Source organism: Erinaceus europaeus, chromosome 10, assembly GCF_950295315.1.
Source record: "Erinaceus europaeus chromosome 10, mEriEur2.1, whole genome shotgun sequence".
NCBI lineage: Eukaryota > Metazoa > Chordata > Mammalia > Eulipotyphla > Erinaceidae > Erinaceus > Erinaceus europaeus.
In genome coordinates, this window is record NC_080171.1 from 29011785 (window position 1) to 29039633 (window position 27849).

Consider the following 27849-nt stretch of genomic DNA (forward strand, 5'->3'; position numbering starts at 1 on the left):
AGCCTGGGAGGGGCGGAGAGGAAAATAGCCCGGGGCGGGGCTGACTCGAGGTGGGCGGGGCCGGAGCCTGAAGGGGCGGGCTGAGGTCCGGGGGCGAGTCAGGCCTGTGGGGAGGGGCGGGGCGTGCCGGGAGCTCTCGCACCCCTGCCAAGTGCTCAGTCAGGTGACCCGGGGCCCGTCCAACCCAGTCAGTGTCCGCGACTCAGTGTCAGGGGAGCTCCGGCCGCGCCCCGCCATGTCCTCGCTCCAGCAGCGGGTGCACGACTGGCACCAGGGCGCCGAGGCAGTGGCGCGCGGGGACTGGGGCTGCGCGCTGCGCTGCTTCTCCCGCGACCCGGACCCGCCCGCCAGAATGTGCTTCAACGTGGGCTGCGTGCACCTGCTGGCCGGCGACCCCCAGGCTGCATTGAGGGTGAGCCCGGAGCCCCAAAGGTTGGTCGCAGATACCCCTATGGCCCAACAAAGTTTCAGGCGTGAGGGCTATGTCCCAGGACCTCCCACCCTTTTCCTCCCTCCCTCAGGTGGGATTCCCCCGACCGTTCCTTCTAATGGTCACCTGGGGTGGTCCCCATGTTCTGGCTAGATGCAGTTGGCTTTTTTTTTGGGGGGGGGGTAGCTTGAGGACACAGGGATCCCTTACCACCTTACCATTTGACCGAAGGGTTATGACCCGGGGAAAGGCCGGGTGAACTCCTGTTTCAGATGGTCATGACAGAAGTGGGGGCCTCTCTGGAAACTAGTTTAAGACTGGATCCAGCTGGGAAGGGGCTTACCTGCCTCCCCTCCATTGTAGGGCTTGAAGCAGGGGACATCAGCAGGTGCCATAGGCAGGTTGTCTCATTGATGCCCAAATCCCAGATCTGAATGCTGACCTGCCTCTCAACCTACTCCCCCAAACAGATAGAGGGTGTGGGTCACAAGTACACGCACACCTGCTTCACCCAGGGAGCGGCAGCCATTCTGCCCTTTGCACAATACTTATTCATCACAGTGATGCATGTTCTGTAGGTGCAAGGAAAAATAAAGCAGCTACTGTACATTGCGCTAGTTCCCAAACCCGGACAGAATTAGCATCCCACTGTGGATCAGGCGATCAGTGACAGCTACCTGGAAAACTGTACAAATGAGTAAAAAAAAGAAAAGCAAATTTGGGTGTGGGAGATGGCTCATCCAGTAGAGCTCACACCTAAGTTCTAGTCCCCACCACCAAAAGAGAGCGCCATGCTCAAGGGAAGCCTCATGAGAGGTGAAGTGGTGCTGTGGTGCCTCCTCTCTGTGTCCTGTCTTTCTCCCTGTCTCCCTCTGATATCAAAAGGGGCAAAGAAGAGTCCACCAGAAGTAGTGCAATTGCAAAGAGGTAAAAAAAAAAAGGGGGGGGGTGGCTGGAGAGATAGCATAATGGTTGTGCAAAAGACTTTCGTGCCCAAGGTTCTGAAGTCTCAGGTTCAGTCCCCAGCACCACCATAAAACAGAATTGAGCAGTGCTCTGGTTCCCACCCCACCCCCTGTATATCTCTCATTAAAAATAAATAAGAAACATTTATTTATTTAAAAGAAAAATTTTATGGGGGAGCCAGGTGGTGGCGCACCTGATTAAGTGCACACACTACAATGTGCAAGGACCTGGGTTCAAAGTCCCTGGTCCCCACCTGCATGGGAAAAAGTAATGAAGTAAAGCTGCAGGTGTCTGTCTCTCTCCCTCTCTCCCTCCTCTTCCCCTCTCAATTTCTCTCTGTCTCTATCCAATAATAAATACATTTTTTAAAAAAAGAAAAATCTTGCAGACAAATTTTTAAAAAAACTTTATAGGGGCTCAGTGTCATACAGAACTATATATGGTGGGGAGCTGAGCAAGGACCCACCCCACTCTGCATTTCTAACACCTGTATGCAAATCAACTTCAAGATTTTATTTATTTTTAGCTAGAGACAGGCTAACACCTGCATGCAAATTGACTTCAAGATTTAATTTATTTTTAGCTAGAGACAGGCTAACACCTGCATGCAAATTGACTTCAAGATTTAATTTATTTTTAGCTAGAGGCAGGCTGAGAGAGAGAGGGAGAGAAGTAGAGGAAAAGACCATAACACTGAAGTTTCTTTTAGTATGGTAGGGGCTCATGCTGGGTCGTGCACATGGCAAAGCAACACACTATTCAGAGTAAGCTATTTCACCAGCCCTACAAATCAACTTCAGTTTGGAAACATATAACATCATGCAAGAAAGAGCACATTCATTGGACTTGGCAGATGGCTTCACAGTGAATTGCAGGTGTAAGCCAACCTAGTCATCACTTGCTCATATACCAGGTTCATTAGAAAGGGGGTCAAAGGCTTCAGAAGTAGAGACTTGTGAGGTTCCTCTGTTCTAACAGAAAGAAAAGTAGTACTGTCTAAAGTCGGTCAACTTGAGTAATTACAATGTGGGTGTGGGAGTTGAGAATATGGAGGTCTGTAAAAAAACAGATGCAATAGCTACAGTGGATAAAAGCAGTTGCTATAAATAGGGTGGGTTGAGGAGGGACCTTATCCGGCCTTTGGTTAGCTTCTCTGTGTGGCACGGAAGCAAAACAAGTGGACTTCACTGGTGCTGAGTATCCCCCTCATGCCCCTGTCCAGACCTGCAATCCCTGTTCAAACTCAGTTCAGTAGTAAACCCCCCACTTGGCCACCATCTCATCATCCGATTTTCATTAGCAACTAGGGCCCTTGCTTCTGAGTCTGGTTGAAGGCAGAGTCGTGCTTGACACACATGCTAGGATATCCCTGCTGCTCTTTCTGTTTGCAACAGGTTGAAAGTGTGTTATTAGGGTGGAGGAGATAGCTTAATGGTTATGCAAAAGCTTTTCATGCTTGAGGCTCCAAAGTCTCAGTCCTCCATACCACCATAAGCCAGAGCTGCGTGGTGCTCTGGTAAAAGACAAACAAACAAATAAAAACCATCCTAAGGGGCCGGGTGGTGGTGCACCTGGTTGATCGCACAAGTAACAGTGCACAAGGACCCAGGTTCAAGCCCCCAGCCCCCACCTGCAGGAGGAAAGCTTTGCGAGCGGCGAAGCAGGGCTGCAGGTTTCTCTCTGTCTCTCTCCCTCTCTATCCTACCCTCCCCTCTCGATTTCTGGCTGTCTCTATCAAATAAATATAATACAAATTTTTTTTTAAATCCCAGAAGTATGTCATTTTGTGCGAATGACCAAATGCAACACAGCTAATCCGACTGAAGTCTTCATCAACCTTCCTCTAGAATTGTTACCCCTGAGTGCTCATGTTCTGTTGCTTCTACTGGTCCTCCTGGGGAAAAGGGGGGGTGGTGTCTGATACACCTTCGCTGCCCTCTGCCTGTCACAGGACCCCTGGAGAACCCAACTAGCAAGGAAGGCACTCGATGGGCTTACTGAAGAGGTCCGCCTTCAGGTGCCTCACATGGCACCCCTCATGGGGTCACAGATAGGCCATTCTATGGGTATTTTTTTTTTGTTCTCAGGCATTTGACCAAGCTGTGACCAAGGACGCCTGCCTGGCTGTGGGCTTTTTCCAGCGAGGAGTGGCCAAGCTCCAGCTGGACAGGTGAGCACAGAGGCGCCTTTGTCTCCACAGAGCCCTGTGCCCCACCTCCCTTTTTCCCTCACTGACCCCTCCTCGAAGCTCCACTGAAGCCAAGGAGAAGACGCTGTCATCATTCCAGAGCAGGGCAGGTCAGGGCTGTGCTGTGTCCCCACACATGGGTTCATATCCAGAAGCTCCCCTCTCTTACTTCTTGCTATGTCTTGCTGGCCTTGGAGACACATGACTGGGCCTGTTCTGCAGAGGTGGGAAGAGAAGCAAGGCTGGCAAAACGCTTGTCCATGACAAAGGGGACTGGGGTGCACACTGCTTATTCCCCTTCAGCCTGGCCTCAGGGGTGTAGTCCCCCCAAAGGACCTTACCCTTGAAGGCGGAGTCTGAGGGCCCAGAAACCTCCCTGTAGGGCTGGGGGTCCCAGAGGAGTTATGGGGGGCAGCCTCAGGGAATGGGGCCTGAGAGGTATATAGGAGGGAAAAGCCAGTTTGGAAGAGGATCTGAGGTGTACAAGGCTCCCACAGGGGTGTCAAAGCTCAGTCACAGCTGGGTCTCCATGTACCATATACATACGTTCTGCTGACCATGTGGCCCATTGTGCAGGTGCTGAGACCTGGGTGATTGTCACTGCTCCCAGCAGGGATCCCCAGAATCTGGGGAGAGGTGGGGGGGAGCTGCCCTGCCCCCTCATCTACTGCCCGCAGGTCCCAGGAGGCCCTGACTGACTTCCAGCTGGCCCTGGCACTGCTGAGGGACAACGCCACCATTGACTACAGGCAGCTGGGCCTGAGTTTCAAGCTGCAAGCCTGGGAGGTGAGCATTTGTCCGTGTGACAGAGGGCCCAGGTGGTCCTTTTAGCCCTCCTTTTCTTTAGCCTGCACCCCCAACTCCCCCCACATCTGTCTTGTTGCTGTTTTGGGGAAGGGGGTAGCTTGTTGACTGAGAAGCTCTCTTCGGCAATGCCCACTGGTCACCCCTTTGCAGGAGGGGAGTTAGGACTCACATGGGGGGGTGTGGGAAATTGCCTCCACCCAAGAGACGGGCCTAGATGGCCAGAGAGTCGGTGGAGAGGTGAAAGGTCATGGGGCTGAGAGGAAGCCTGACTGGGCCTTGTCCCCCAATTTGGGGCAGGACCCCCCACCCCCAGAGAGGGAGAGAGTGTGGACCTGGGGAAGGGGTCCAGGTATGTGTGTGACCCATTCCCAGAAACATCCTGCCTGGCACAGAACCAGAGTGGCAGGAGGAGGCTAGTGGGGAAGTCCCTTCAGGTGCAGGTCTGGAAGGTGGAGACACACCCTGCCTCCTCCCCCACCCCACACACCTTTCCCTGGGAGCTGGTGCAGCACTGACCCCTGCTGACCTGTAACCAGCTGACTACGAGTTTGGGTCACCAGGGGACAGAATGTCAAAGGAAGGAGGCTCCATTTCTCTCCTTTCCATGAGGCCCAGGAGTTGGGGCAGCACCTTCCAGAGAGGAGTGTCAGCTCCCAGCTGGCTTTGCTTTGGTCCCCAGCATGTCACTGAATGGTGACAATCTTAACCCATCAATTCCACCCAAACCTCCTCTTACACTGTGGGTGGGTAGGGAACAGGAATCCTTAAACTATGGGACAGTAGGCAGGAGGAGGCCAGGTGCAGAATGGGGGTGAGAGAGGTCAGGATGCTTCTGGAGATTGAGGCTCAGTATGATGTTTAGAGAGTACCCCAGGATGACAGAGGGAGGGGGCCAGGAGGAGGAGACCTCTGCTGGCAGATGCTCCCAGGCAGCGGGCTTCACTTGGGCCTGTGTGGGACTGAGGCAGAGCAGCAAGTGAGTGTGGACCTGGGAAGAGACCCGGGAACAGCAGTGGGGCCTGATCTGGGAATGGCTAGAGCAGGGTTGGGGGCTCGTCTGGGGCAGGGCTGGGGGGGGTTGGGCTGGGAGGGGGGCTAAGTGGGGCGGGGGGCTGACCCAGGCAGGGTCCTGGCCCTGCAGTGATCATCTGCCTGTCCCCAGGTGCTGTTCAATGTGGCCGTGGCTCAGTGCCGCCTTGGCCTCTGGACTGAAGCCACCAGCAGCCTCCTGGAAGCCATCTCCAAGGGCACAGTAGCAGCCCGCACTGGTCTAGATGCTGCCCTGGACCAAGTGCAGGTGAGGGGGGCAGGTGAGATGAGGTGCCCAGAGAGCCTGCAGTTTGGGGCTCACATTTATGTACAATAAGAGATGGAACTTGCAGAGGGAAGTTGTTCGTGTGCCCAGGAGTAGGGGCCTGGTGAGGGCTTCCCCTGGCCAGTGGGGGAACAGGGAGCCACGCCTTCTGTGGGGCTCAGAAGCTGCTGTGGGCTGGTCAGGTGCTCAAGCCTGGTTCCTTCCAGAAACGGGCCTCCCTGCAGCCTCGGCGGGTTCCCAATGGTGAGGTCTTCAGGCCCCACAGGTGGCACCTGGAGCATCTGGAACCAGTGGATTTCCTGGGCAAGGCCAAGGTAAGGGTGGGAGGGAGGGGCAACTTCTCAGGCCCCACACACTCCAGGCCAGTCTGCCACTAGCAGGTGAGAGCGGACCGGCAGCTGGGCCAGGAGGAGCTCAAGGGTGGCTGTCCAAGCTGCCCCCTTAAAGTGTGCTCTGAGGCCGTCCCCCTGCTGCAGCCCTGACTCCCCCATCCAGTACAGCTTCTCCAGCTGGCACTTGGGGTCCTGAGGCAGAAACTCCTGCAAGCAGGATAGCCTCTACCCACCGTGCTGCTGGCCCACCTGCACCTCTCCTTCTTGTCCTCCCAGACCCAACTCCTTTTGTTTTGCTGTCAGGACTTTACATGCTTATGATTTCAGCTTTCTTGGAGAACTTTTCCCCGCTTTCAATCTTAGATAGACACAGAGAGGGAGGGGCCTGGCTATGGTGCACCTGGTTGAGCACACACATTACAGTGCGCAAGGACTCAGGTTCAAGTCCCCCAGTCTCCACCTGCTTCACAGGGGGAAGCTTTACAGTGAAGCAGTGCTTGCAGGTGTCTCTCTTCTCTTCCTCTCTATCTCCCCACTCACTCTCAATTTCTTTCTGTCTCTATCCTAAATACATACATAGAATAGACATGGGGTGAGGAAGACAGTTAACATGATCAGCAAAGATGTCCTTTATTACATTTCCTACCTCCCTGGGTCTCTGCTCTGCACACAGTGACTTGGGGACCCAGGACAGACATCCAGGATGGGGGAACCGAAATTATAAGGCCCTTACCCTGCCACCCTTCCCTGTTTCTCACCAGGTGGTGGCCTCTACTGTCCCGGACATCCAGGTGGGTTGGGGTCCCCCTGTCCCCCTTGCCCACCTCCCTCAGTCAGTACACTTCAGACCCATTGCTGCTAAGGAAGCAAGTCCCCAAAGGGTCTGTGACACTGGGGCTGCCAGTGCTCCTCTGACCTGAAGGTAGGTCTTGCCTAGGGAGTGACACTACCCACCTGGCCCTCACACTCATCTGGGGGGGGTCACTATGCCCACAGGGATGGGATATAGCCAGAGAAGCTGGACCTAGGGCTGCCCCCTGGTAGGAAGGGGCTCCCAAACATGTTTTCCTGTCTGTCAGCCTGAGGCTTCATGGGAGGCCACCTCCCCCACCCAACCTCTGTCACAATGCTGAAGCCATGCCTACTAGTCACTAGTACCGCCATGTCCCTTTGGTGCTAGAAAAGGGGTGTCCAGCCTCCTCTAACTTTCCCTCTCTATTCCCCAATTTGGTCAGTGCCCCCTGTGGCCTCCCATGAGCCTCTGGTCCCTCTGTGGGAATAGAGGAGAACACGGCCCTCAATCACTGTGGCTCACCCCCCTCTCCCCCCACCTTCTTGCTAGGCTTGGCTCTCTCAGTTGAGGTGCTCAAGGTTGCACAGATTGGGAGTACAGAGTGAGCCTTCCCAAGAAGGAGGCCCTCCCAAGAAGGGGGCCAAAGTGTGGCAGACTCTGAGGGTGAGCCCCCTCCTACCCCAGGGCTCGAGTCCTAGGCTGCTGTAGAACTGGTGCCAGCCTCAGCCCCAGGAGGTCCCCTGAAGTAGAGACAAGAGGGCAGCTCTGTTCCCCCAAGTTGAATGTGGGAACAAGCAGCCAGCATGTGTTGGGCACTGGAGGACCCAAGGACAGGGGTCTGTTTGCCTGGTGGGCAGGGGAAGCTTAGTTTTCTGGATGCCAGTGATGGAGTGTGCTGAAGCCCACGGTGGACACAGGAGTCCAGCAGTCCTCTCCACCTGCATCCCCACCCCAGCCCCCACCCAAGGTGCCTTGCCAGGCTAGCGTCGCCAGAGAGGGAAGAGACCAGGAACTCGTGGCTGAGCGGGAACGCAATGCAATGCCTTTATTGATCAGAGACAATGCTATATATATATCTATATCTATATCTATCTATCTATCTATATATATATATATATCTTTAACCGGAAGTGGCAAGTGGGAAAAGGAAATGGCTAGGAGAGGGGGTGGAGAAAAGAAAAGAGCTCCAATGTAGAAAGCTTCCATAGCAGCTGTTGCAAAGGTTCTAACCAATGAGATAAACCAATACCCTGCAGGCAGGGTGGGTCTCAGGCAAAACAATGATTATGTAAATAGACCATGGCATCAAGCAGTGGGGGGGGGGAAGCTGGCGTAATGCCCAGTGCCTGTCACCCCAGCCTTCCTTCCTGGATACAAAATGCCCAGAAGCCCGAGGGGCTCAGTATGAGGCTAGGAAGGGAGGACACAGGTCCCTGCCAGGTATGAGTGGGAAAGGCAGTGACATTTAACCTGCAGTTGTCAAAGGACGCCTTCACTCTTTCACTGATCTTTGGTCAATGGAAGCTGCACAGACCAAGGCCCTTTGAACAGACTGGCTGGTGGAGCTGCCTTGGAGAGAGCAGCCATGTCCACTGACTTCAGTGATCGTTTCGCAGTGCTAGGACCTTGAACACATGCCAGTCCACAGCTACCCAATATTCTCACTCACTCTTTTTTCTTTTCTCACCAGAGCACTGTTCAACTCTGGCTTATGGTGGAATTGAACCTGAGGTCTTTGATACCTCAAGTATGAAAGTCTTTTTGCATAACCACTGTGATATCTGCCTATCTCTCGTCATTCACAAAGATTTATTTACTTATTAAAGAGACAGAAAGCATCACTGGCACACCTGATGCCAAGAGTCGAGCACACCTTGCGCTGTTTGAGTCGGTGTTCTTTTCTTGCTGCCGGGGTTATCACTGGAGCTCAGTATCTACACCAGAAATTCACAGCTCCCTGCACCCATTATTTCCCCCATTTGTTTGTTTGCTAGGACATAAAAATTGAGAAGAGAGTGGGGATAGAAAGGGAGAAAGACAGACAGATACCTGCAGACTTGCCTCATGGCTCATAGCTCCCTGCAGGTGGGGAGTGGGGGACTTGAACCCAGATCTTTGTGCATGGTTTCATGCACCAGGTGCACCCAGTCCTCAGTCCAATGCTTTATCCACCACACCACCTCCCAGGTCGCTTTTCATTCTTATTTTATATAGAGAAACACAGACAAAGAGAGGGAGAGAGACACCACAGCACAGCTCCACCATCCCTGGAGTCCCCTCAGTGCTCCCATGTGTTGCTGGGATTCAAACCCTGGACCTCCACACATGATAAGACACACCCTGTTGGGTGAGCTACCTCTGGGCCCCAATTTTTTAAATTTTCTTAAGATTTATTTTAATCAATTTCATATCAAATAGAGTTTGACATGGGAAGAAGTCAGAGTACCACCCCTACATGCAGAACTGGGAGTCAGACTATTGCTCTACCAGATGGGCCATTGACCCAGCTGCTCAGCTTTGAAGTAAAAAAAAAAAATTAATCATTTATTGTACAGAGACAGAAAAATTGAGAGGGAAGGGGTAGAAAGGGAGGGGGGATGGGTGATAATGCAGCAGGTTAAGCACACGTGCTACAAAGTGCAAGGACCAGCTTAAGGATCCCAGTTCGAACCCCTGGCTCCCCACTTGCAGGGGGGTTGTTTCACAGGTCTGCAGGTATCTTTCTCTCCTCCTCTCTGTCTTCCCCTCCTCTCTCGATTTCTCTCTGTCCTATCCAACAACAACATCAATGGCAACAATAACAATAATAACGACGGCAACAAAATGGGAAAAAATGGCCTCCAGGAGCAGTGGATTCGTAGTGCAGGCACCGACCTCCAGCAATAACCTGGAAGCAAAAAAGAAGGGAGAGAAGAACAGGGTAGATAGCATAATGGTAATGCCTGAGGCTCTAAAGTCCCAGTTATAATCCCTGCACCACCATAAGTCAGAGCTGAGTAGTGCTCTGGTAAAAAAAAAAAGGGGGGGTGGGCAGGCGGTATAGCACAGTGGGTTAAGCTCACATGGCATGAAGCTCAAAGACTGGCTTAAGGATCCTGATTCGAGCCCCCAGCTCCCCAACTGCAGGGGGGGGGTCACTTCACGGGCGGTGAAGCAGGTCTGCAGGTGTCTGTCTTTCTCCCTCTCTGTCTCCCCTCCTCTCTTGATTTCTCTCTGTCCTATCCAACAACAATGACAGCAGTGACAACAATAATAGTAACAACAACAATGATAAACAACAAGGGCAACAAAAGGGAAAAAACTGCCTCCAGGAGCAGTGGATTTGTAGTGCAGGCACCGAGCAGCACCAAGCCCCAGTGATAACCCTGGAGGTGAGAGAGAGAGAGTGAGAGAGAGAGAGAGAGAGTGAGAAAGAAAGACTTGTAACACTGACTCCACTGCTCATGAAGATTACCCTCTGCAGGTGGGGAATGGGGACTTGAACCTGCGTCCTTGGGAATGATAATAATGTGTTTGCTCAAACAGGTGCACCACCACCACCAAGCCCCCCAACTCTGAATTTTTTTTAAATATTTATTTTATTTATTTATTCCCTTTTGTTGCCCTTGTTGTTTTTTTATTATTGTAGTTATTATTGTTGTTGGATAGGACAGAGAGAAATGGAGAGAGGAGGGGAAGACAGAGAGAGAGGGGGAGAGAAAGATAGACACCTGCAGACCTGCTTCACTGCCTGTGAAGCGACTCCCCTGCAGGTGGGGATCCAGGGGCTCGAACCGGGATCCTTATGCCGGTCCTTGTGGTTTGCGCCACCTGTGCTTAACCCGCTGCGCTACAGCCCGACTCCCTCAACTTTGAATTTTAAGTACATGATATTCTGCCCACATGGACAGTTTCCTAATTGCTTTATCTGGCCTGTGAATCTGGCCAAGTCCAACTCCCAGGCATCACTGAAAGCCAGAATCTGCAGCCCCCGCAGTTCTGGACTGGGCCCCTAGCACCCCCACTTGTCGAGCGTCAGTAGGGGGATAAAGTCCAGCTAGTCTCCAGCCCCAGTATTCAACTTCCTGGGGTCAGCCTGGAGCTGCCACCTCCTGTCCCCACTGGTGCTGGGAGGTCCCTTTGTGGTTCCAGGCCTGCTTTGGGCTGTGAACTGGACATGTAGTGCCCTGGCCAGACCCTCACCAGGCCTCTGCAAGGGACAGTGCCCATGTGACATCCCCAAATAAGCCCCAGGCTGGGGCCTTACTCCTGCAAGGCCCCAAACTCCTGCCCACTCTCTTGAAGCCCATTCCCTGGGCCTCCCACCACCTGAGCCCCCAGCCAGGCCCCATCAGAGCACCAGCCTTTGGCTTTTTCTTGCAGAGGCCTCATGAGGAGCAAGTCGGCAAACAAGCTGTTGCAGGTAAGGGAGTGGGGAGGGTAGGTCAGAGCATGTACTGTGGGGGCTCCCTGGACAGACAGCTGCTTTTCTCCAAGGAGGAAACTGCTATCCACTCAGAAATGTTCTCTGGGGACCAGCAGTGGCCCACCTGACACCCTGCCCTTCTCCCTCCACAGGGCTACTGGTGGCTGGGGGGCCAGACCCAGGGCCCTCAGAGGACCCTACAGATGCTAGGGTAAGATGCAACAGCTTGAGCTAGGTGGTGGCACACCTGGTTAAGCACACACATTACCATTCAAAAGGACCCAAGTTCAAGCTCCTGGTCCCCATCTGTAGAGAGTAAGCTTCGAGAGCTGTAAAACAAGTCTGCAAGTCTCTCTCTCTCTCCATATATATATATATATATATATATCCTCTCCCCCTTCAATTTCTCTCTGCCTATCAAATAAGTAAATAATATTTAAAAAATAAGTGAATAAGGGGGTCGGGCGGTGGCGCAGTGGGTTAAGCACACGTGGCGCAAAGCGCAGGGACCGGCGTAAGGATCCCAGTTTGAGCCCCCGGCTCCCCACCTGCAGGGGAGTTGCTTCACGGGCGGTGAAGCAGGTCTGCAGGTGTCTATCTTTCTCTCCCCCTCTCTCTCTGTCTTCCCCTCCTCTCTCCATTTCTCTCTGTCCTATCCAACAACAAAGCAACATCAACAATGGCAATAATAACCGCAACGAGGCTGCAACAACTAGGGCAACAAAAAAAGGGGGAAAAATGGCCTCCAGGAGCAGTGGATTCATGGTGCAGGCACCGAGCCCAGCAATAACCCTGGAGGGGAAAGAAAAAGAAAAAAAAAAATAAGTGAATAAAGCTGCACCGGCTCCTGTGCCATCCCTTTGCCCCAGGCCAAACCCATCTCTCCATTCCTCTGAGTGGCCTGGGGGAGTCCCAGAAGATGAAGCCTTCTTATCCCAGCACCCCTATACTCTGTCCCTGTCCACATTCCTGCCAAGCCCACCCCAGTGATCACCTTTTTTTGCTTGGCTCTAGGGAGAAGCTTCAGGGGGCTGTGACCCTGAGTCCTTGGTCGACGTAACTGTACAGTGCACCTTTACCCTGGTCCTGAAGGTCCCCTGGGGCACTGACCTGCCCCACCTGCGGGCGCTCCTGAGCCAGGCCCTCCCTCTCCAGGCCAGGTGTGGGCAGCTCAGGTGGGTGGGAAGTTACCTGCCTGCTGCAGGGGTTGGGGGTGGGACACGGGGTCACCCTCACAGGGTGCCCTCACGGGGCCTCTCTGCAGTGTCCAAAGTGCAGGTGAAGCCCGCCACTGGGTCCCCATCCCTGGGGAGGAGGCTCTGCAGAGAGCTTGGCAGGACTCAGTGCACCTCAGGGGGCTGCAACTACAGTGTCGGGTGAGCCCCAGAAGGGCAAAGGTGGAGGTGGGGACATAGGGGTGCGGGGGGGGGGTGCCCTGCCTTGTGCACCTGCCCTACCCCTCCCCACCTACAGGGAGCAGCTGGCCGCCCTGTTCTCTACCAGGTAGTAGCCCAACACAGCTACTCGGCCCAGGGGCCCGGGGACCTGGCTTTGCAACGGGGCGACACCGTGGACATCCTGAGCGAAGGTAGCTCTGCCCCGTCCACTTACAGAGCTGGGCCATCCAGTGGGGTTCCTGGGGCCCAGCGGCTGGCTGTGGGCAGATGTCAGACATTGTGGGAGCTCCAGCATTCACCAGCGTCCCCTTTCCCTCACATGTCCTCTGACACCCCTACACCCACCTCTGTACCCATAGTGGACCAGGCATGGCTGGAGGGCCACTGTGATGGGCGGATTGGCGTCTTCCCCAAGTGCTTTGTGGGCCCAGTCAAGCAGGCCGAACGCAAAGCCCCGGCCGAGCCTGGAGCCTGGTAGCAAGACCAGCTCAGAGTCCTGCATGGAGGCTTTTAATAAAGGCAAGCTGTCCCTACCAGGCGTGCTTCCTCTTTCAGGTTTTGGGCGGGGGGGCAGAGGGAGAGAAGTCCTAGTGCCTGGACAGCACCAAAGGCTGCATAACAGGGGGCCAGGGCTGGGCCCAGGCTGCCACCACCCCAGCAGTCCCTCCCAGAGCCAGCCTTTCCCACATTGCCAGGAATGTCTTGGACCCAGCTTTTGTGCAGAAAGCCACCATCCAGGGCTGAGGAGCACCATGGAGCACCGAGATGGGAGCCCCCAGCATAGCCTCCATGGCCAGGACACCCCCATTACATGCCCAAGGGACTAGGCTCCTGGATCCCATATAGGCCTGAGGTTCTGGAAGGTGCCCCCGACGCAGGCTCTGGGTCGTGGGAGCCAGGGTGCTGCCTTCCAGGGGTAGGAGACAGCCTGGCTTAGTCTTGAGGCCAGAGAAGCTGGACTGCAGCCGCCCCGAGAATGGCCACGAAGGTCAGTACCACAAAGACCACGCCGGCCACCCAGAGTGCTTGGGTTTGTGCTTTGCCCTGGGTCGGTGCCTGGGAGGGGATCAGGTTGGTGAGGTTGAGCATGTAGCCGAGTGTCCAGCCGATGTCTGTGCCACTCACCTGGGAACACATGGGTGAGTCAGGGCTGGGTAGTGGCTGCCCTCTCTCTCCTGGGGCAGGAAACCCAGACAGGATTTTTATTATTTTTTTTTGGGGGGAGACAATCACCTGCTTGTGGAACTCAATGCTGGCCCAAGTCTCCTGGGTGAAGCCATAGCCCTCTGTCAGCAGTGTGAGGATGTATAGGCCCGACGCACAGTAGTCCCGCAGCCAGGGCTGCTGCCCCGGGTAGCTCACCACCACCTGAGGGCCAGGGAGCAGAGTCAATGACGCCTCCCCGTCCATTCCATAGAGGCTGTGCCTGTCTGTAGATGACCCCCACCCCGAGTCCCTCACCAGAGAGCATGGCAAGGGACTCCCCCAAATCCCACCCAGGAAGGGCCCATCAAGCCCCTGTCTATGACAGTGGCACCTAGAGAGCCCCAGATGCACCCACCTCTTCCCAGGACCTCTGGCAGAATTTCCAGATGGTGGTGTTGGCCTCAGGCAGTGACTGCTTGTAAGTGAGGTTCAGAAAGCTGAAGGTATAGTAGAAATTGGCAAAGGCCTGGAAGTGGGGACAGGAGGTTATGTGCCGGCAAGAGAGTGGTGCTCCTAGGCCCCCAAGTCAGAGGAGGCTATAGGAACAAGGTGGAATCCCCTTCCTGCCCCAACATGGGTCCTGGGATCCTCAAAGAGGCTCCAGAGGAAGCTGGGTGCAGTGTGTGTTGGGGGAGGTGCTCACATAGAATTGGCCATGCACAGGGGGCTGGTAGACTCCCCCGAAGGCACAGTCCTCTCGACCCTGGCAGCTGGAGAAGTTGAAGAGATTTTGGATAATGGATATGCAGGCCTCGGGGTTCCCTGCCCCCTCCACAGCCAAGTTCTGGGGCAGGTTTGGGGGGGGCTTGGTGTCGATGCAGGATGAGTCATACAGGGAGGCAAGGGAAACAGTGTCTCTGTAGCCGCTGAGGTAGCAGGGGTGGCGGATCATGGAGCCTGGGCTGCTCTGCAGGGAGGGAAAGAGGTGACCTTGAGCAGCAGCCTAGGGTTCCCCGGTGCCAGTCCCTCAAAGCCCTGCTACCCCCAGCTCAGCCCCCAGTCTCCATGGGGTCCCCCTACACTAGGCCCCCAAGACCCTGCTGCCCTCATCTTTGTCCTTCCCCAGTCTCCTCCTGCACCAGCCCTCCCCCAGGCCCTGTTGCCCCCAGCCTCGCTCCCAGTGTCCATAGGGTCCCACTTGCACCAGTCCCCCACAAGCCCTGCTGGCTTCAGCCTTGCCCCCCCAGTGTCCATGGGGTCCCACCTGCACCAGCCCAACCAGCAGCCTGTTGAGCATCTGGTCCCGGCCAAAGCAGAGGTAGCTGTGGGTGTAGACGCTGTAGTTGAAGCCATAGAGACGGAATGTGGCCTCAGTGCTCTTGTCCAGGATGGGGCCTTGGGGCACGAAAGTGATCTGGGTGGAGGCTCCACCCATGTCCAGGGCTCCCACGAGCGTTGCCTTCGGAGGCCGAATCCACTCTCCGGAGAAGGAGTACTGAGCATGGATGGGGGCACTGAGTTCTGGGACCAGCCTCTGCCTCACAGCCTTCCTGACCCATCCTCCTGTCTCGGGCTGCCCAGGGTACCTTGACCAGTGCCCCCAGGACATAATTGATGGTGATCCAACCGAAGGCACCTTCGTTCTCCCCTGTCAGTAGCTCTGCACCCCGAAAGTCTGCTGGAGACTGGTGCAGGGTGTGGCTGACGGCTGCAAAGATGCTGTCTGCCTGTGAGCTGTTCTTCTGGCTGTTGGAGGATCCAGGGCCAAGGCTGACTACAAGCTCACTGGGGTCCCGCCCCACCATTAGAGAGGGCATGCCCAGGGGCCAGTCCTCCTCACTTGAGCAGTCTCATGCCCGCGGTGGCCCCCAGGAACAAGGGTGTTTCCTTATGCCGGGCCTTTGGGATTAGCGCCAGTGCCTCCTGCAGGCAGTCCTGCAGGCTCTCACCAGCCTGTGCAGGGTTGGAGGCATAGGAGGAGATTCCAGACCCTGAAACAGAGCACCCCTAACACCAGGCTACTCACCCCAAAAGCTGACAGTGTCTGTGGTGACGCAGATGAACACACACACACACACACACACACACACACACACACACACACACACACACACACACACACACATATATCCACATCACAACCCTGGAAGCTGTGAACATGACCTTGTTTGGGAAAAGGACCTTTGTGAGTGTAATTGTGTATCTCAGTTGGGCTGGGCAGTGGCACACCCACTTGAGCACACACATTACCCCTCGAAAGGACTCAGGCTCAAGAACTTACTTCCCATCTGCAGGAGGGAGGCTTCACGAGTGATGAAACAGTGCTACAAGGTGTCTCTCTCTCCTTTTGAATCTTGCCCTCCCTTCTAAGTTTCTCTCTGTACTGTAAAAATAAATTAATTTTAAAAAGTGAAAAAAGGGGCCGGGCATTGGTGCACTGGGTTAAGTGCACATAGTACAAAGCATAAGGACCTGTGCAAGAATCCTAGTTTGAGCCCCCGGTTCTCCACATGTGGGGGGGGGGTCACTTCACAAGCAGTGAAGCAGGTCTGCAGGTGTCTATCTTTCTCTCTCCCTCTTTATCTTCCCTTCCTCTCTCAGTTTCTTTCAGTTCTATCAAAAAAAAATTGAAAAAAAAATATGGCCACAGGAGCAGTGGATTCATAGTGCAGGCACTGAGCCCCAGCAACAACCCTGGAGGCAAAAAAAAAAAATGAAAAGAAAAAAGAAAAAGATGGACTGCCAGAAGGAACGAATCTGTTGTGCAGGCACTGAGCCCCAGAGCTAACCCTGGTGGCAAAAAAAAAAAAAAAAAACAATTTAAAATACACACGTGCGCGCGCACACACACACACACACACGGCTTTCTCCATCACCTAAATGAACCCAATGGCAAGTATCCTTGTAAGAAAAAGGAAGGAGATCTGGCACAAAGATCTGGATTCACTTGGAGAGAGAGAATACAGGGACACAACCAAAGGCTTGGGACACCTGGAGCCCCCAGAAGCCGGAAGCAGTAGGCTACCCAGGCGGATACAAGAGCAGGTGCAGGCAGGGAGGTCTGTCAAGCTCTGTGGGGCAGCTCACTGGCTAGCTGGGCCATTTAGGGCAGCTCTCTCAACGTCTGAGTCCTTTATCCTTTTGGTTGACTTGTTGAGGGATGCGCTGCTTCCTGAAACCTTAGTCTATTCCATCTCCCAAACTACGTGCCAGGAACCGCAGTCAGGCTGCAAGCACCCATGTCTAGCACCCTGAACTGTCCACTTGGGCCAGCAAAATAACTCAACTGGAGAGTGCACCTGCTTTGCTATGTACCCAGCCTAGGTTTGTGCCTGACCCCCACTGCACTGGAGGAAGCTTTGGTGCTGTGGTCTTTCTCTGTTTCCTCTCTTTCTCTTTTTCTTTTCTCTTCTTTCCTTTCTTTCTTTCTTTCTTTTTTTTTTTTTTTACCTCCGGGGTTATTGCTGGGGCTCGGTGCCTGCACTACGAATCCACTGCTCCTGGAGGCTATTTTTTCCCCTTTTGTCGCCCTTGTTATCATTGTTACTGTTATTATTATTGTTGTTACTGCTGTCATTGTTGGATAGAACAGAGAGAAATCGAGAGAAGAGGGGAAGACGGGGGAGAGAAAGCTAGACACCTGTAGTCTTGCTCTATTGCTTACGAAGTGACTCCCCTGCAGGTGGGGTTGCCGGGGACTCAAACTGTTTCTTTTTTATATGCAGACATTAAAGAATTTTTTCTACTACGAGCATATATCACTTTTTAAAAATGTAGTGGAAAGTGGCTATGAAAAAGACTCATGCCTGAGGCTCCAAAGTCCCAGGTTCAATCCCCAGCACCACCATAAACTAGAGCTGAGCAGTGCTCTGGTAGCTCTCTGTGAGTATCTTTCTCTGTGTGTCTCTTTCTCATTAAAAATAGGTAAATAGACATTTTTTTGAAAAAAGAAAAGATATTTTTAAAATTTTATTTATTGATTCACGAGAAATGATAGGAGAGAGAGAAAGAACCAGCTATCACTCTGGTACATGTGCTGCTGGGGACTGAACTCAGGACTTCATGCTTGAGAGTCCAATGCCTTATCCATTGTGCCACCTCCCGGACCACGAAAAGATATTTTAAAAATGAAAAATATATACAGAATTGTTAGCTATATTTATAACTAAAGCACACAAAAGATAAATAACAGTTGGTGTATATCTTTACAAAACAGAGAAGACAATAGCCTGGGAGGTAACACAATGGATAGAGTCAAGCATGAGGTCCCATGCTATCTCTGATATCACATGTGCCAGTGATAGTCTGGTGTGTCCTCCCTCCTCTCTCTCTCTCTCTCATAAATAGATAAAAACAAGCAACATAGGGAGTCAGGCGGTAGCTCAGTGGGTTAAGCGCAGGTGGTGCAAAGCGCAAGGACCGGCATAAGAATCCCGGTTCGAGCCCCTGGCTCCCCACCTGCAAGGAGTCGCTTCACAGGTGGTGAAGCAGGTCTGCAGGTGTCTATCTTTCTCTCCCTGTCTCTGTCTTCCCCTCCTCTCTTCATTTCTCTCTGTCCTATCCAACAACGACGACATCAATAACAACAACAATAATGACTACAACCACAATAAAAACCAACAAGGGCAACAAAAGAAAAATAAATAAATAAATATGAAAAAAAACAAGCGACAGAGGCAGCCCGGAAGGTGGTGCAGTGGATGAGGCTTTAGACTCTAAGCCCCAGCGTCATATGTGCCCAATTGATGCTCTGGTTTTCTCTCTTTCTCTTCTTCCCTCTCTCCCCACCACCCCATTAATGTATACATAAATCTTCTATTAAAAACACAGAAAATAAACTAGAATACTCATGGTAGATATTTTCATAACCCTAGCTCCTAGCAATAGATAGATTGTTTCTTTCTGATTGAAAAAGTAAGCCTACGGCAGTGAAGCCTCATTGAAAATGAAAAGGAGGAGGAGGAGTGGTGCCCACTCACCATTTACCCGGCAGTCCATAGCTTGACTGACCACGCCTGTGTCATTCTCCTTATCTGCAGGCCACTGATACACGAAGAGGGAGGTGTGGGAAGACCCAGCATCAAACACCATCCCATACTAGGAATAACAGAGTCGGGAGAGGTGAGGAGAGGGGAGCCCAATCCTCCCTCACACCTCCTGCTCTGTTCAGGGATTGGACCCACCTTGGTGTCTGCAGGCAGCAGTACATTAGTGACGTCCACCAGTATGAGAATTAGCATGATAAGGCCCAGGACAGCCGCCGTGCACAGCAGGACCCCAAGGACCCTCTGCTTCCACGAGGACCCCATGGTGTGGACAAGGTTGGCACCTGCAAGCAGTAGACAGCAGTGGACATCAGTTGCCCTTCAATGCAGTCACTTACTACACCCCCATGCTGAAAGCCTACTGGGGCTCTGGCACCCCACCTGGCTGGTCATTGGCAAGACTGAGGAACATACCTCAGGATAAGCCAGCTCCAGTTCACTGATGGCCAGTGTGGGCAACCAGGCTTCTGTTGCGAAACACTGATTCTCCACAGAATGATCAGAATGTTACCAGAATCAGGACTTCAACTCTTGAGATCCTCTGGGAGAAGATTCACCCAAAACTCCAGGCAGGGATGACAAAAGTGAGAACCTCTTCCAGGAGTTGAATTACACTGAGACTCCAGGCAGGAAGTCTCTGTGTGGTTCAATTTAGCTAAGCCCTCTGCAAGATGAACCACACAGAGGCCCTGAGCAGGCATGTAGGCAGAAGTGAAACACTGACAGCCACCAAGTAAGTCAGTGAGCAAAGCAAGCTCATGGACACCAAGGAGACACTCAGAAAAGAGCATCAAGTAGGCAGCTGGGTTAGTCCACAGCTGGCCTGTGTTCTGCCTAGGGGGTTTATATGGGGTGTCTTACTTTGGGGAGGTAGAGTTTAGGGGTCTGCGTCTACTCCCCAGGAGTGCTATCCTCAGGCTCCTAACATGGTTGCTTCCTCCTATGATCCTCAGAAAAGTCCAAGGAGGGGGGCTGGGCAGTGAGTGGCGCACCTGGTTAAGAGTACATATTACCATGCACAAGGATCCCTGTTCAAGTCCCTGCTCCCCACCTGCAGAGAGAAGCTTCACAAGAGGTGAACATCAAAAATGACATTAGCAGGAGCTAGGTGGTGGCGCATCTGGTTAAGCACACTATTACTATGTGCAAGGACCTGAGTTTGAGCCCCCACTCTCTACCTGCAGGGGAAGCTTCACAATCCGTGAAACAGGTCTGCAGGTGTCTTTTTCCCTCCATTTCTATCTTCCCCTCCTTTCAATTTCTCTCTCTTCTTTCCAATAAAATAGAAAGAAGAAAGAAAGAAAAAAGAAAGGAAGGAAGGAAGGAAGGAAAGAAGGAAGGAAAATAGAAAGGAAGAAGTGGAAAAAATGGCCTCTGGGAGCAGTGGGTTTGTAGTGCTGGCACCGAGCCCGAGCAATAACCCTGGTGGAGAAAAGAAAAATTCCCAGGCCTCAATGAAACTGCACATGCCTATCAGAAGGGATTTTTTCCCCTGGGAGGTGGTCTTTGCAACCCCTATTTGTTCTTCTGGACAGATGGCTGGCAGCCTTCCCTGTTGTTATGTGGTCGGTGGGCTTGCTTTCCAGTTGACCTGTTTGCAAACCCTTGTGCCTGCTTCTTTCCCTCACCCACTCTCCACCTCCTTTCTCCTTCATTAATTTCTTGCTACCTGCCTACTCTAATAACAAGGCATTTCTTCCTTTCTTTTGCCCCCCCAGAGTTATTCATGGGGTTCAGTGCCTACACAGCTCCACCGTTCCTTCCAGCAAACAACCTCTTCTTTCTCCTCCTCCTCCTCCTCCTCCTCCTCCTCTTCTTCTTCTTCTGAGAGAGAAAGAGAGAGAGAGAGAGAGAGAGAGTAAGAGATAGAGAGGGTATATGGGCTGGGGAAAGAGGAAGGGAGAGAGACCTGCAGCATTGTTCCACTGCTCGTGAAACTTCTCGCGTGCAAGCGGGGAACAGGGAAGGGTGGGGGACTTGAGTCCAGGTCCTTGTACACAGTGACGTGTGTACGCTTCTGAGGGTGTCACTGGCCAGCCAAAGCTGGAGACTTCTTAATAAGAGCATCTTTGAGTCGGGCGGTAGCACAGCAGGTTAAGCTCACATGGTGCGAACGAAGCGCAAGGACTTAACGATCCCGGTTCAAGCCCCTGGCTCCCCACCTGCAGGGAGTCACTTCACAGATGGTGAAGCAGGTCTGCAGGTGTCAATCTTTTTCTCCCCCTCTCTGTCTTCCCCTCCTCTTTCCATTTCTCTCTGTCCTATCCAACAATGACGGCATCATCAACAACAATAATAACTACAGCAACAATAAAAAAAAAGGGCAACAAAAGGGGAAAAAAAGAGCATCTTTGAAACCCCAATATGGGCCTTCCTAATCTGATTTGAAACTTTCCAGTTGACCCCTTGGCAGCTGGCCGAGCAGGATGCAGCTAGTCCCAGGCACCTGGCTCAGAGGCCACAGCCCTTGCAGAGCCCTCTCCAGCCATGGGGATATGGGAGAGGGTCCGGCATTGGGGCTCAAACCCACATGCCCCAGAGTTATACTGTGCATATGGGAGCACAAGTAGCCAGCCCCAAGCTAGCCGACCGCTGTACCTAAGAACCACCTCCCAGAGAGCTCTGCTACCTGAACATCAGGTGATTTGGTATCATATCGAGTGTCCCTGCAAGAAAAAATGCCTCATGTATCCCATCCAAACTGGAAGAAGTGTAGGGATGCCTTTTTTTTAAATTGTTGTTATAGTTATTATTGTTGTTATTGATGTTGTCATTGTTAGATAGGACAGAGAGAAATGGAGTGAGGAGAGGAAGACAGAGAAGGGGAGAGAAAGATAGACACCTGCAGACCTGCTTCACTGCCTGTAAAGCGACTCCCCTGCAGGTGGGGAGCCGGGGGCTCAAACCGGGATCCTTACACTGGCCCTTGCGCTTTGCGCCACCTGCGCTTAACCCGCTGCACTGCTGCCCGACTCTGTAGGGATGCCTTTGTCCCAGGGTCATATGGGGAGTGAGGATTCCATTTCTGGGGGGTCAGACAGAGGCTCAGAGACAACCCAGGCCACTTGACAGAGACCAACAGGTAGAGGGGCAAGTACTAGTGGGACCCCACCTTCAGGGGAGGAAGCATTCTGAGCCCCCAGTGTGAAGGCTACAATATAACAGAGATACAAGGCTAGTCAGACCCCTCAGACCAAGCCAGCCCTCTAAAACCAGGATAACCAGTTCAGGACTGCTCAGCCCCCCACCCCACATCCCCTGCCCCCAGACCAAGAGAACCTCTCACCTGCGCTGTGGACACTGGTCTGCCGCAAGGAGGAAGCTGAACTGCTGTCCCTCAGCACCTGCCAGGTATTGTCCTGCCTCTCCCCTTCCTCCAGCCAGTCACCGCCCATCTGGGCTGGGTCCAATCAGCAGGTGACACAAACTGGGTGTGGGCTCACTCTCTACCCCCAGCAACAGAGACCAGCCAACTGAGGTTCCATAGGGCTAAGCTCAGGTCCCAGCCAGGGCCACTTCCACTGTTTCTGTCACCCACCTCCACTCTGGCTTACCACCTCTACCTGCTTGCCCATGTTAACCTGCACCTTCAGCGGAGGCTGCTCAGACTTTGCCCTCTGACCCTGCCCTTCCCCAGCAGGAAGGCAGGGTGCCCGGACTCAGGCTGAGGGCAGATTCAGGTCAGGTGACCAGAAAGGGCCTGAGGCCAGGCCAGTGCTGGGAAGGAAAGGCCTGGAGGTGGCCCTTCACATTCAGATGCTTTTATGTGTATGGTACATTGTCCCTTTAATGTGAGTGGCACCCCCTCCATAGTCCAACCTTACCCCCCCCCCACACACACACACACTGTCCTCCCTCTTCTGTCTTTGGGACAAAGTGACTGATGCCTTTGAACTTGGTGGAAAAGGTGATTGATACCATTGAACTCAGTGGACCTCTGTGTTCCCGTCCTCTGCTATTAGATCCCCCACATGGACAGCCAGCTTGCTCACCTCCTCCCCAGTGAGGCAGCCCCCTCCCTGGACATTGCAGGCAGCCCTCTGCTAGACCACACTTCTGTGTCACAGAGACAGATGCTGAACCCTGGGGTCAAGTGGTATCTAACTGGATCTGAAACCATCCAGCCATTTGCTAGAGCAAGATCTAGTTTTCCCACATCCTTCTAAGCATCTGGTGTCACGATTTTAACTTTGAAGCCACCTGCAGGCACAGAGTGAGTCCTGGTGTTGGTTTTAATTGGCACCGAGGCTGATGGTGAGCGCCTGCCTGCCCACCCACATGTGTGTCTGGCTCCTCTTTGGGGAAGTGTCAAGTCTTTTGCCCATTTTTAATGGAATTGTTTGATTTCTTTCTGTGAAGTTTTGTAATTTAGATCAAGGCCTTTCCTATGGGATTTGCAAATAGCTTCTCCCAGTCTGTAGATTGTGTTTTCCTTGTCTCAATGTATTTTTTTTTTATTTGCCTCCAGGGTTATTGCTGAGGCTCAGTGCCTGTACCATGAATCCACTACTCCTGGAGGCCATTTTTTCCCCTTTTTGTTGCCCTTGTTGTTGTAGCCTTGTTGTGGTTATTATTGTTCTTGTTGATGTTGTTCGTTGTTGGATAGGACAGAGAGAAATGGACAGAGGAGGGGAAGACAGAGAGGGGGAGAGAAAGATAAGACACCCGCAGACCTGCTTCAACGCCTGTTGCCACAGTCCAGCTGCAACGGGTCAGGAGTCCCTGAAGGTGTGTCAGAGTAGCGGTGGATAGATGAATGAGACAAGACACCGAGGTCTGATGCCTGTCTGATTAATTCAAGCAAGCAAGCCTTTTTTATGCTTTGTAGTACAACTGTTTGTGGCAAGAGTTACAGTAAAATGAAAGTAACATTTTAAAAGTTTCCTAGAATTTTCTTTTAAAAGGTGATAAACATTATATTGTGACAAAGCATGTTTTCTATTATCCTCCTTACTGCATACACATTCTGGGCAATATTTTTTGTAATACTGGTTTAATTGCTTAGTTATAGCTTGGTTTTGTTTCTTAGTGTGTATGCACCAAGGTGGACCTTGTCTAGCCAATCTTTCCATGAATCCTAGCTGAGAATACATTCATTGTTCTTACTTCGTTAATATTTACCCAACAAATGCCTTTCTCATCATATGCTCCTGTATAGGGCAATGGAGTGTCAGGAATGCTCTGTAACCCTCTAGACCTAGGTGGATACCAGAGTTGCCCATTAAACTTGTAAGCTGGGGGGGGGGGTGGTCTCTGTGCTGTGGGAACTATCTTTCTGTTATTAGTTTTCTTATTCTTGTAAGGTTGGGGTTTAGGTGCTTGAGTAGGCCAAGGAGCTAACAGCTCAGCCCTTTGTAATGCTATCATAAAATCTCCATTGGTTTTGTTTGGGAAATATTGTTTGGCAATTTCTGACAAGAGGGATTGTTTACAATTTTCACAGGGTAGTTTCTGGAGTTTTATTTCACAGTTCATCCTCTCAGTCATTTCTATCAAGAATATTATTCCCCTTATTATGCCACATCCTATTCCAAGAAGATTCCTTCTCTGAAGTGGGTTTCTCCCAGATGTGACTCTGTCAACCAGCTGGGGTGGAAGGGGATGTGGCAGCCTCTGAAGCGACTCCCCTGCAGGTGGGGTCAATGTATTTTATAGAACAAAATTCTGGGGCTGGGGAGACAGCATAATGGTTATGCAAAAGCCTTGCATGCCTGATGCTCTGAGGTCCCAGGTTCAATCCCCAGAACTACTAGAAGCCAGAACACAGCAGTGCTATGGAGCCTTAATTAAATATATATATTTTTAAGTTTGACTTTGTGACAAAGTTCACTTTATCAATTTATTCTTTGATGAGTTGTATTTTTCATGTCTTTGCTAAAGACTTTTTTCCCAGGATCAGGTCATCAAGATTTCTATCTCCTAAGTTTTGTAGTTTCGTGTTGTACATAAGTACCTCATATCTATGACTAAATGTTAATGAGTTCATAAGTTAATGTTAATAACTTAACCTTTGTATAAAATATGTGGCTTAGATCAAGGTTCTTCTTCTATTTATTTATTTTGTATATGGAAGTTCTGTGCTCTACTAGTTCAGTAATTTCCCTGTTTGTTTTTTGTTGTTGTTGTTGTTGTTGTTTTTGCTTATGTAGTTTGCTTTTTGCATATGCATTTGTTAAAAAGACCATTCAGGGGAGAATACAGGTCCATGAAAGATGATGAATGACATAGTGGGGGTTGTATTGTTAAATGGGAATCTGGGGAATGTTATGCATGTACAAACTATTGTATTTACTATTGAATGTAAAGCATTAATTCCCCAATAAAGAAATAATTTAAAAAAATTATGGGATGGTGTAAAAAAAAAAAAAAGACCATTCTGTCACCATGAATTCCTGTACACATTTGTAAAACAGACATTCTTGCAGACTTGTTACTGACCCCTGGTATGATGACTCTCCCCCAGTTCTGTCTCGCTTACTGCAAACACATAGCATGTCTTTATATTGCACAGAATCAATCCTCAGCTTTATTCCTTTCAAATTTGTTTTAGTTATTCTAGTTCCTTTGCCCTTCTGGTAAAATTTGCAGTCAGCGTTTATCTATTTACAAAGCAAATAAATAATCCTGAAACTTTCACTGGCATTACTATGATTACTTTGGGAGAATAGAATGTGTGTGTGTGTGTTTTTGTTTTTTTTTACTAGAGCCCTACTCAGCTCTGATTTATGTTGGTGCTGGGGGATTGAACCGAGTGTCTTTGGTGCCTCAGGCCTGAAAGTCTTTTTGCATAATCACTATGCTATTTTTCCAGTCATCTTTTAAAAATATTTTATTTATTTTAATGAAATAGGTGATTGATAGACAGACACCTAAGTACTGCTCAGCTCTGGCTTATGGTGTTGTTAGGGATAGAACCTGGGACCTCAGAGCCTCAGGCATGAAATGCTCCAGTCACCATTAACATAATTTTTCTTCTCCCCATATGTTTAGGAATTGGGTCATTTTTTTCTCAGTACTTTCCAGAATATGGTTTGTTAAATGTATATACCTATTTCCTTTTTGCAGAGAGTTATTGTGTATACAGGTGCCTGTATCAGCTGCATAACTTCTATAATATGCTAGAGTAATAAATGTTCTACTTTGTAAAGGAATTTTAATTTTTTTTCAGCTACAGAGAGATGGAGAGACACCATGGTACTGTCCCACCATTCATGGCACTTCCCCCAGAGCTATGATGCTCTCATGTGATGCCAGGGTTCAAAACCTGGACTCAGGTGAGCTATTTCCTAGATCCTCCAATGCTTTTACTTCACACATTAATATGCTTATGTGACTTTTCTTCTGTGGATTCTCAGTAAAGTAGATTTCCTTGGGTATTGAACTAACCTTATGTTTCTGGGAAAAGTTCATGAGGTTGTGCTGTGCTATGGAATTACATTTATATTTTTGATATATATATATAGAACTACACAGTTCTGGCTTTTGGTGATGCAGGGAGATTGCATTTGGGACTTTGGAGCCTAGGGCATGAAAGTCTTTTGCATAACCACTATGCTATTTCCCTTGCCCTAAGTTAATTATTTTACTTTATTATTTACTTATTACTATTATTATTTTTAAATATTTATTTCCTTTTTGTTGCCCTTGTTTTTATTGTTGTTGTAGTTATTGTTGTTGATGTCGTCATTGTTGGATAGGACAGAGAAAAATGGAGAGAGGAGGGAAAGACAGAAGGGGAGAGAAGGACAGACACCTACAGACCTGCTTCACTGCCTGTGAAGCGACTCCCCTGCAGGTGGGGAGCCAGGAGCTCGAACCAAGATCCTCATGCTGGTCCCTGTGCTTTACACCACGTGCGCTTAACCCACTATGCTACCATCCGATTCCCTATTACTATTATTTTTGCCTCCAGGGTTATCTCTGGGGTTCAGTGCCTGCACTATGAATCCACTGCTCCTGGAGGCCATTATTTTTCCCTAATTTTTGCTGCCCTTGCTGTTATTATTGGTATTGTTGTTATTGCTGTTGTTGTTGTTGGATAGGGCAGAGAGAAATCAAGAAAGGAGGGGGAGACAGGGGGAGAGAAAAGCAGACACCTGCAGACTTGCTTCACTACTTGTGAGGAGACCCCCCTGCAGGTGGGGAACTGGGGGCTTGAACCAAGATCCTTACACTGGTCCTTGCTCTTTGTGCCATGTGTCTGGCCCCTTACATATTATTTTTAGAGCACTGCTCAGCTCTGGCTTCTGGTGGTACTGGGGATTGAATTTGGGAACTTGAGTGCCTTAAGCATGAAAGTCATTTGCATAATTATTTTGCTATCTCCCCAACTCCACATCCATTCTTTTATATACTTACGAGTTTGATAAAATAACACAACTGATGCTTATTACATGTAGATTTTGTATTTGAAGTTCGATCTATTTTTTTTGTAACCCCAAAATTTCCATGTACTTAACAGCAAAAATTCACTTCAAATCTTTTTATTTTTTTTATATTTATTTATTCCCTTTTGTTGCCCTTGTTTTATTGTTGTAGTTATTATTACTGTTATTGATGATGTCATTGTTGGATAGGACAGAGAGAAATTGAGAGAGGAGGGAAAGACAGAGACAGGAAGAGAAAGATAGACACCTGCAGATGTGGGACTATGTGAAAGCTTGGTAGAGCTTAGGGGAGGTCTGGAAAGACACCCCACTTGTTAGCCTCTCTCCTTATAGAGATGAGCCAAGAGGGAAAAGTTTCCCAGACTCAGTTTCTCCTTGTTAGTCTCTCAAGCTCACAGAAAGCCTACAAGCCTCTCACACTTAGTTTCCCCTGCTATCAGCAAGCCAAATGGCTGCCTACTTCAGAGTTCAAAGTTCACAATCCACTTCGCCTTTTGATCATAAAGGAGAACACACTCTATCATACACCTTCCCAACACCAGGCAGTGAAAACCCCAACTTCCACTTCATTGTGCCCTTTGACATCTGTGATTTACATCGAGTTTTGTTTTGCTTCTTCTCTACCTCACCTTACTGGT

The 27849-nt window shown here is 50.9% G+C and overlaps 2 protein-coding genes across 8 annotated transcripts; one reads left to right on the forward strand and one right to left on the reverse strand.

Moving 5' to 3' along the window:
* Positions 1 to 82: 82 nt before the first annotated feature.
* Positions 83 to 13166, forward strand: NOXA1 (NADPH oxidase activator 1). 4 transcript variants are annotated; one of them, XM_016194680.2, is made up of 12 exons: positions 83 to 412; positions 3484 to 3566; positions 4262 to 4370; positions 5554 to 5688; positions 5913 to 6020; positions 6800 to 6829; positions 11194 to 11233; positions 11389 to 11447; positions 12251 to 12411; positions 12501 to 12612; positions 12710 to 12824; positions 12993 to 13166. In XM_016194680.2, the coding sequence occupies exons 1-12, from the start codon at positions 236 to 238 to the stop codon at positions 13109 to 13111; spliced, it is 1248 nt and encodes a 415-aa protein (XP_016050166.1). In that variant the 5' UTR covers positions 83 to 235; the 3' UTR covers positions 13112 to 13166. The 4 variants fall into 4 exon arrangements, with proteins under 4 accessions (XP_016050166.1, XP_016050165.1, XP_060055440.1 ...); XM_016194679.2 differs by having other exon boundaries at positions 12710 to 13166; XM_060199457.1 differs by having other exon boundaries at positions 12251 to 12396; positions 12710 to 13166.
* Positions 13157 to 22420, reverse strand: ENTPD8 (ectonucleoside triphosphate diphosphohydrolase 8). 4 transcript variants are annotated; one of them, XM_060199456.1, is made up of 11 exons: positions 22111 to 22139; positions 19382 to 19488; positions 18963 to 19108; positions 18759 to 18876; positions 15620 to 15770; positions 15366 to 15525; positions 15044 to 15274; positions 14483 to 14746; positions 14195 to 14305; positions 13867 to 14001; positions 13157 to 13758 (listed from the first exon to the last, which is right to left on the reverse strand). In XM_060199456.1, the coding sequence occupies exons 3-11, from the start codon at positions 19086 to 19088 to the stop codon at positions 13567 to 13569; spliced, it is 1488 nt and encodes a 495-aa protein (XP_060055439.1). In that variant the 5' UTR covers positions 19089 to 19108; positions 19382 to 19488; positions 22111 to 22139; the 3' UTR covers positions 13157 to 13566. The 4 variants fall into 4 exon arrangements, with proteins under 4 accessions (XP_060055439.1, XP_016050164.2, XP_007537951.3 ...); XM_016194678.2 differs by lacking the exon at positions 19382 to 19488 and having other exon boundaries at positions 18759 to 18822; positions 22111 to 22420; XM_007537889.3 differs by lacking the exon at positions 19382 to 19488 and having other exon boundaries at positions 22111 to 22420.
* Positions 22421 to 27849: the final 5429 nt, after the last annotated feature.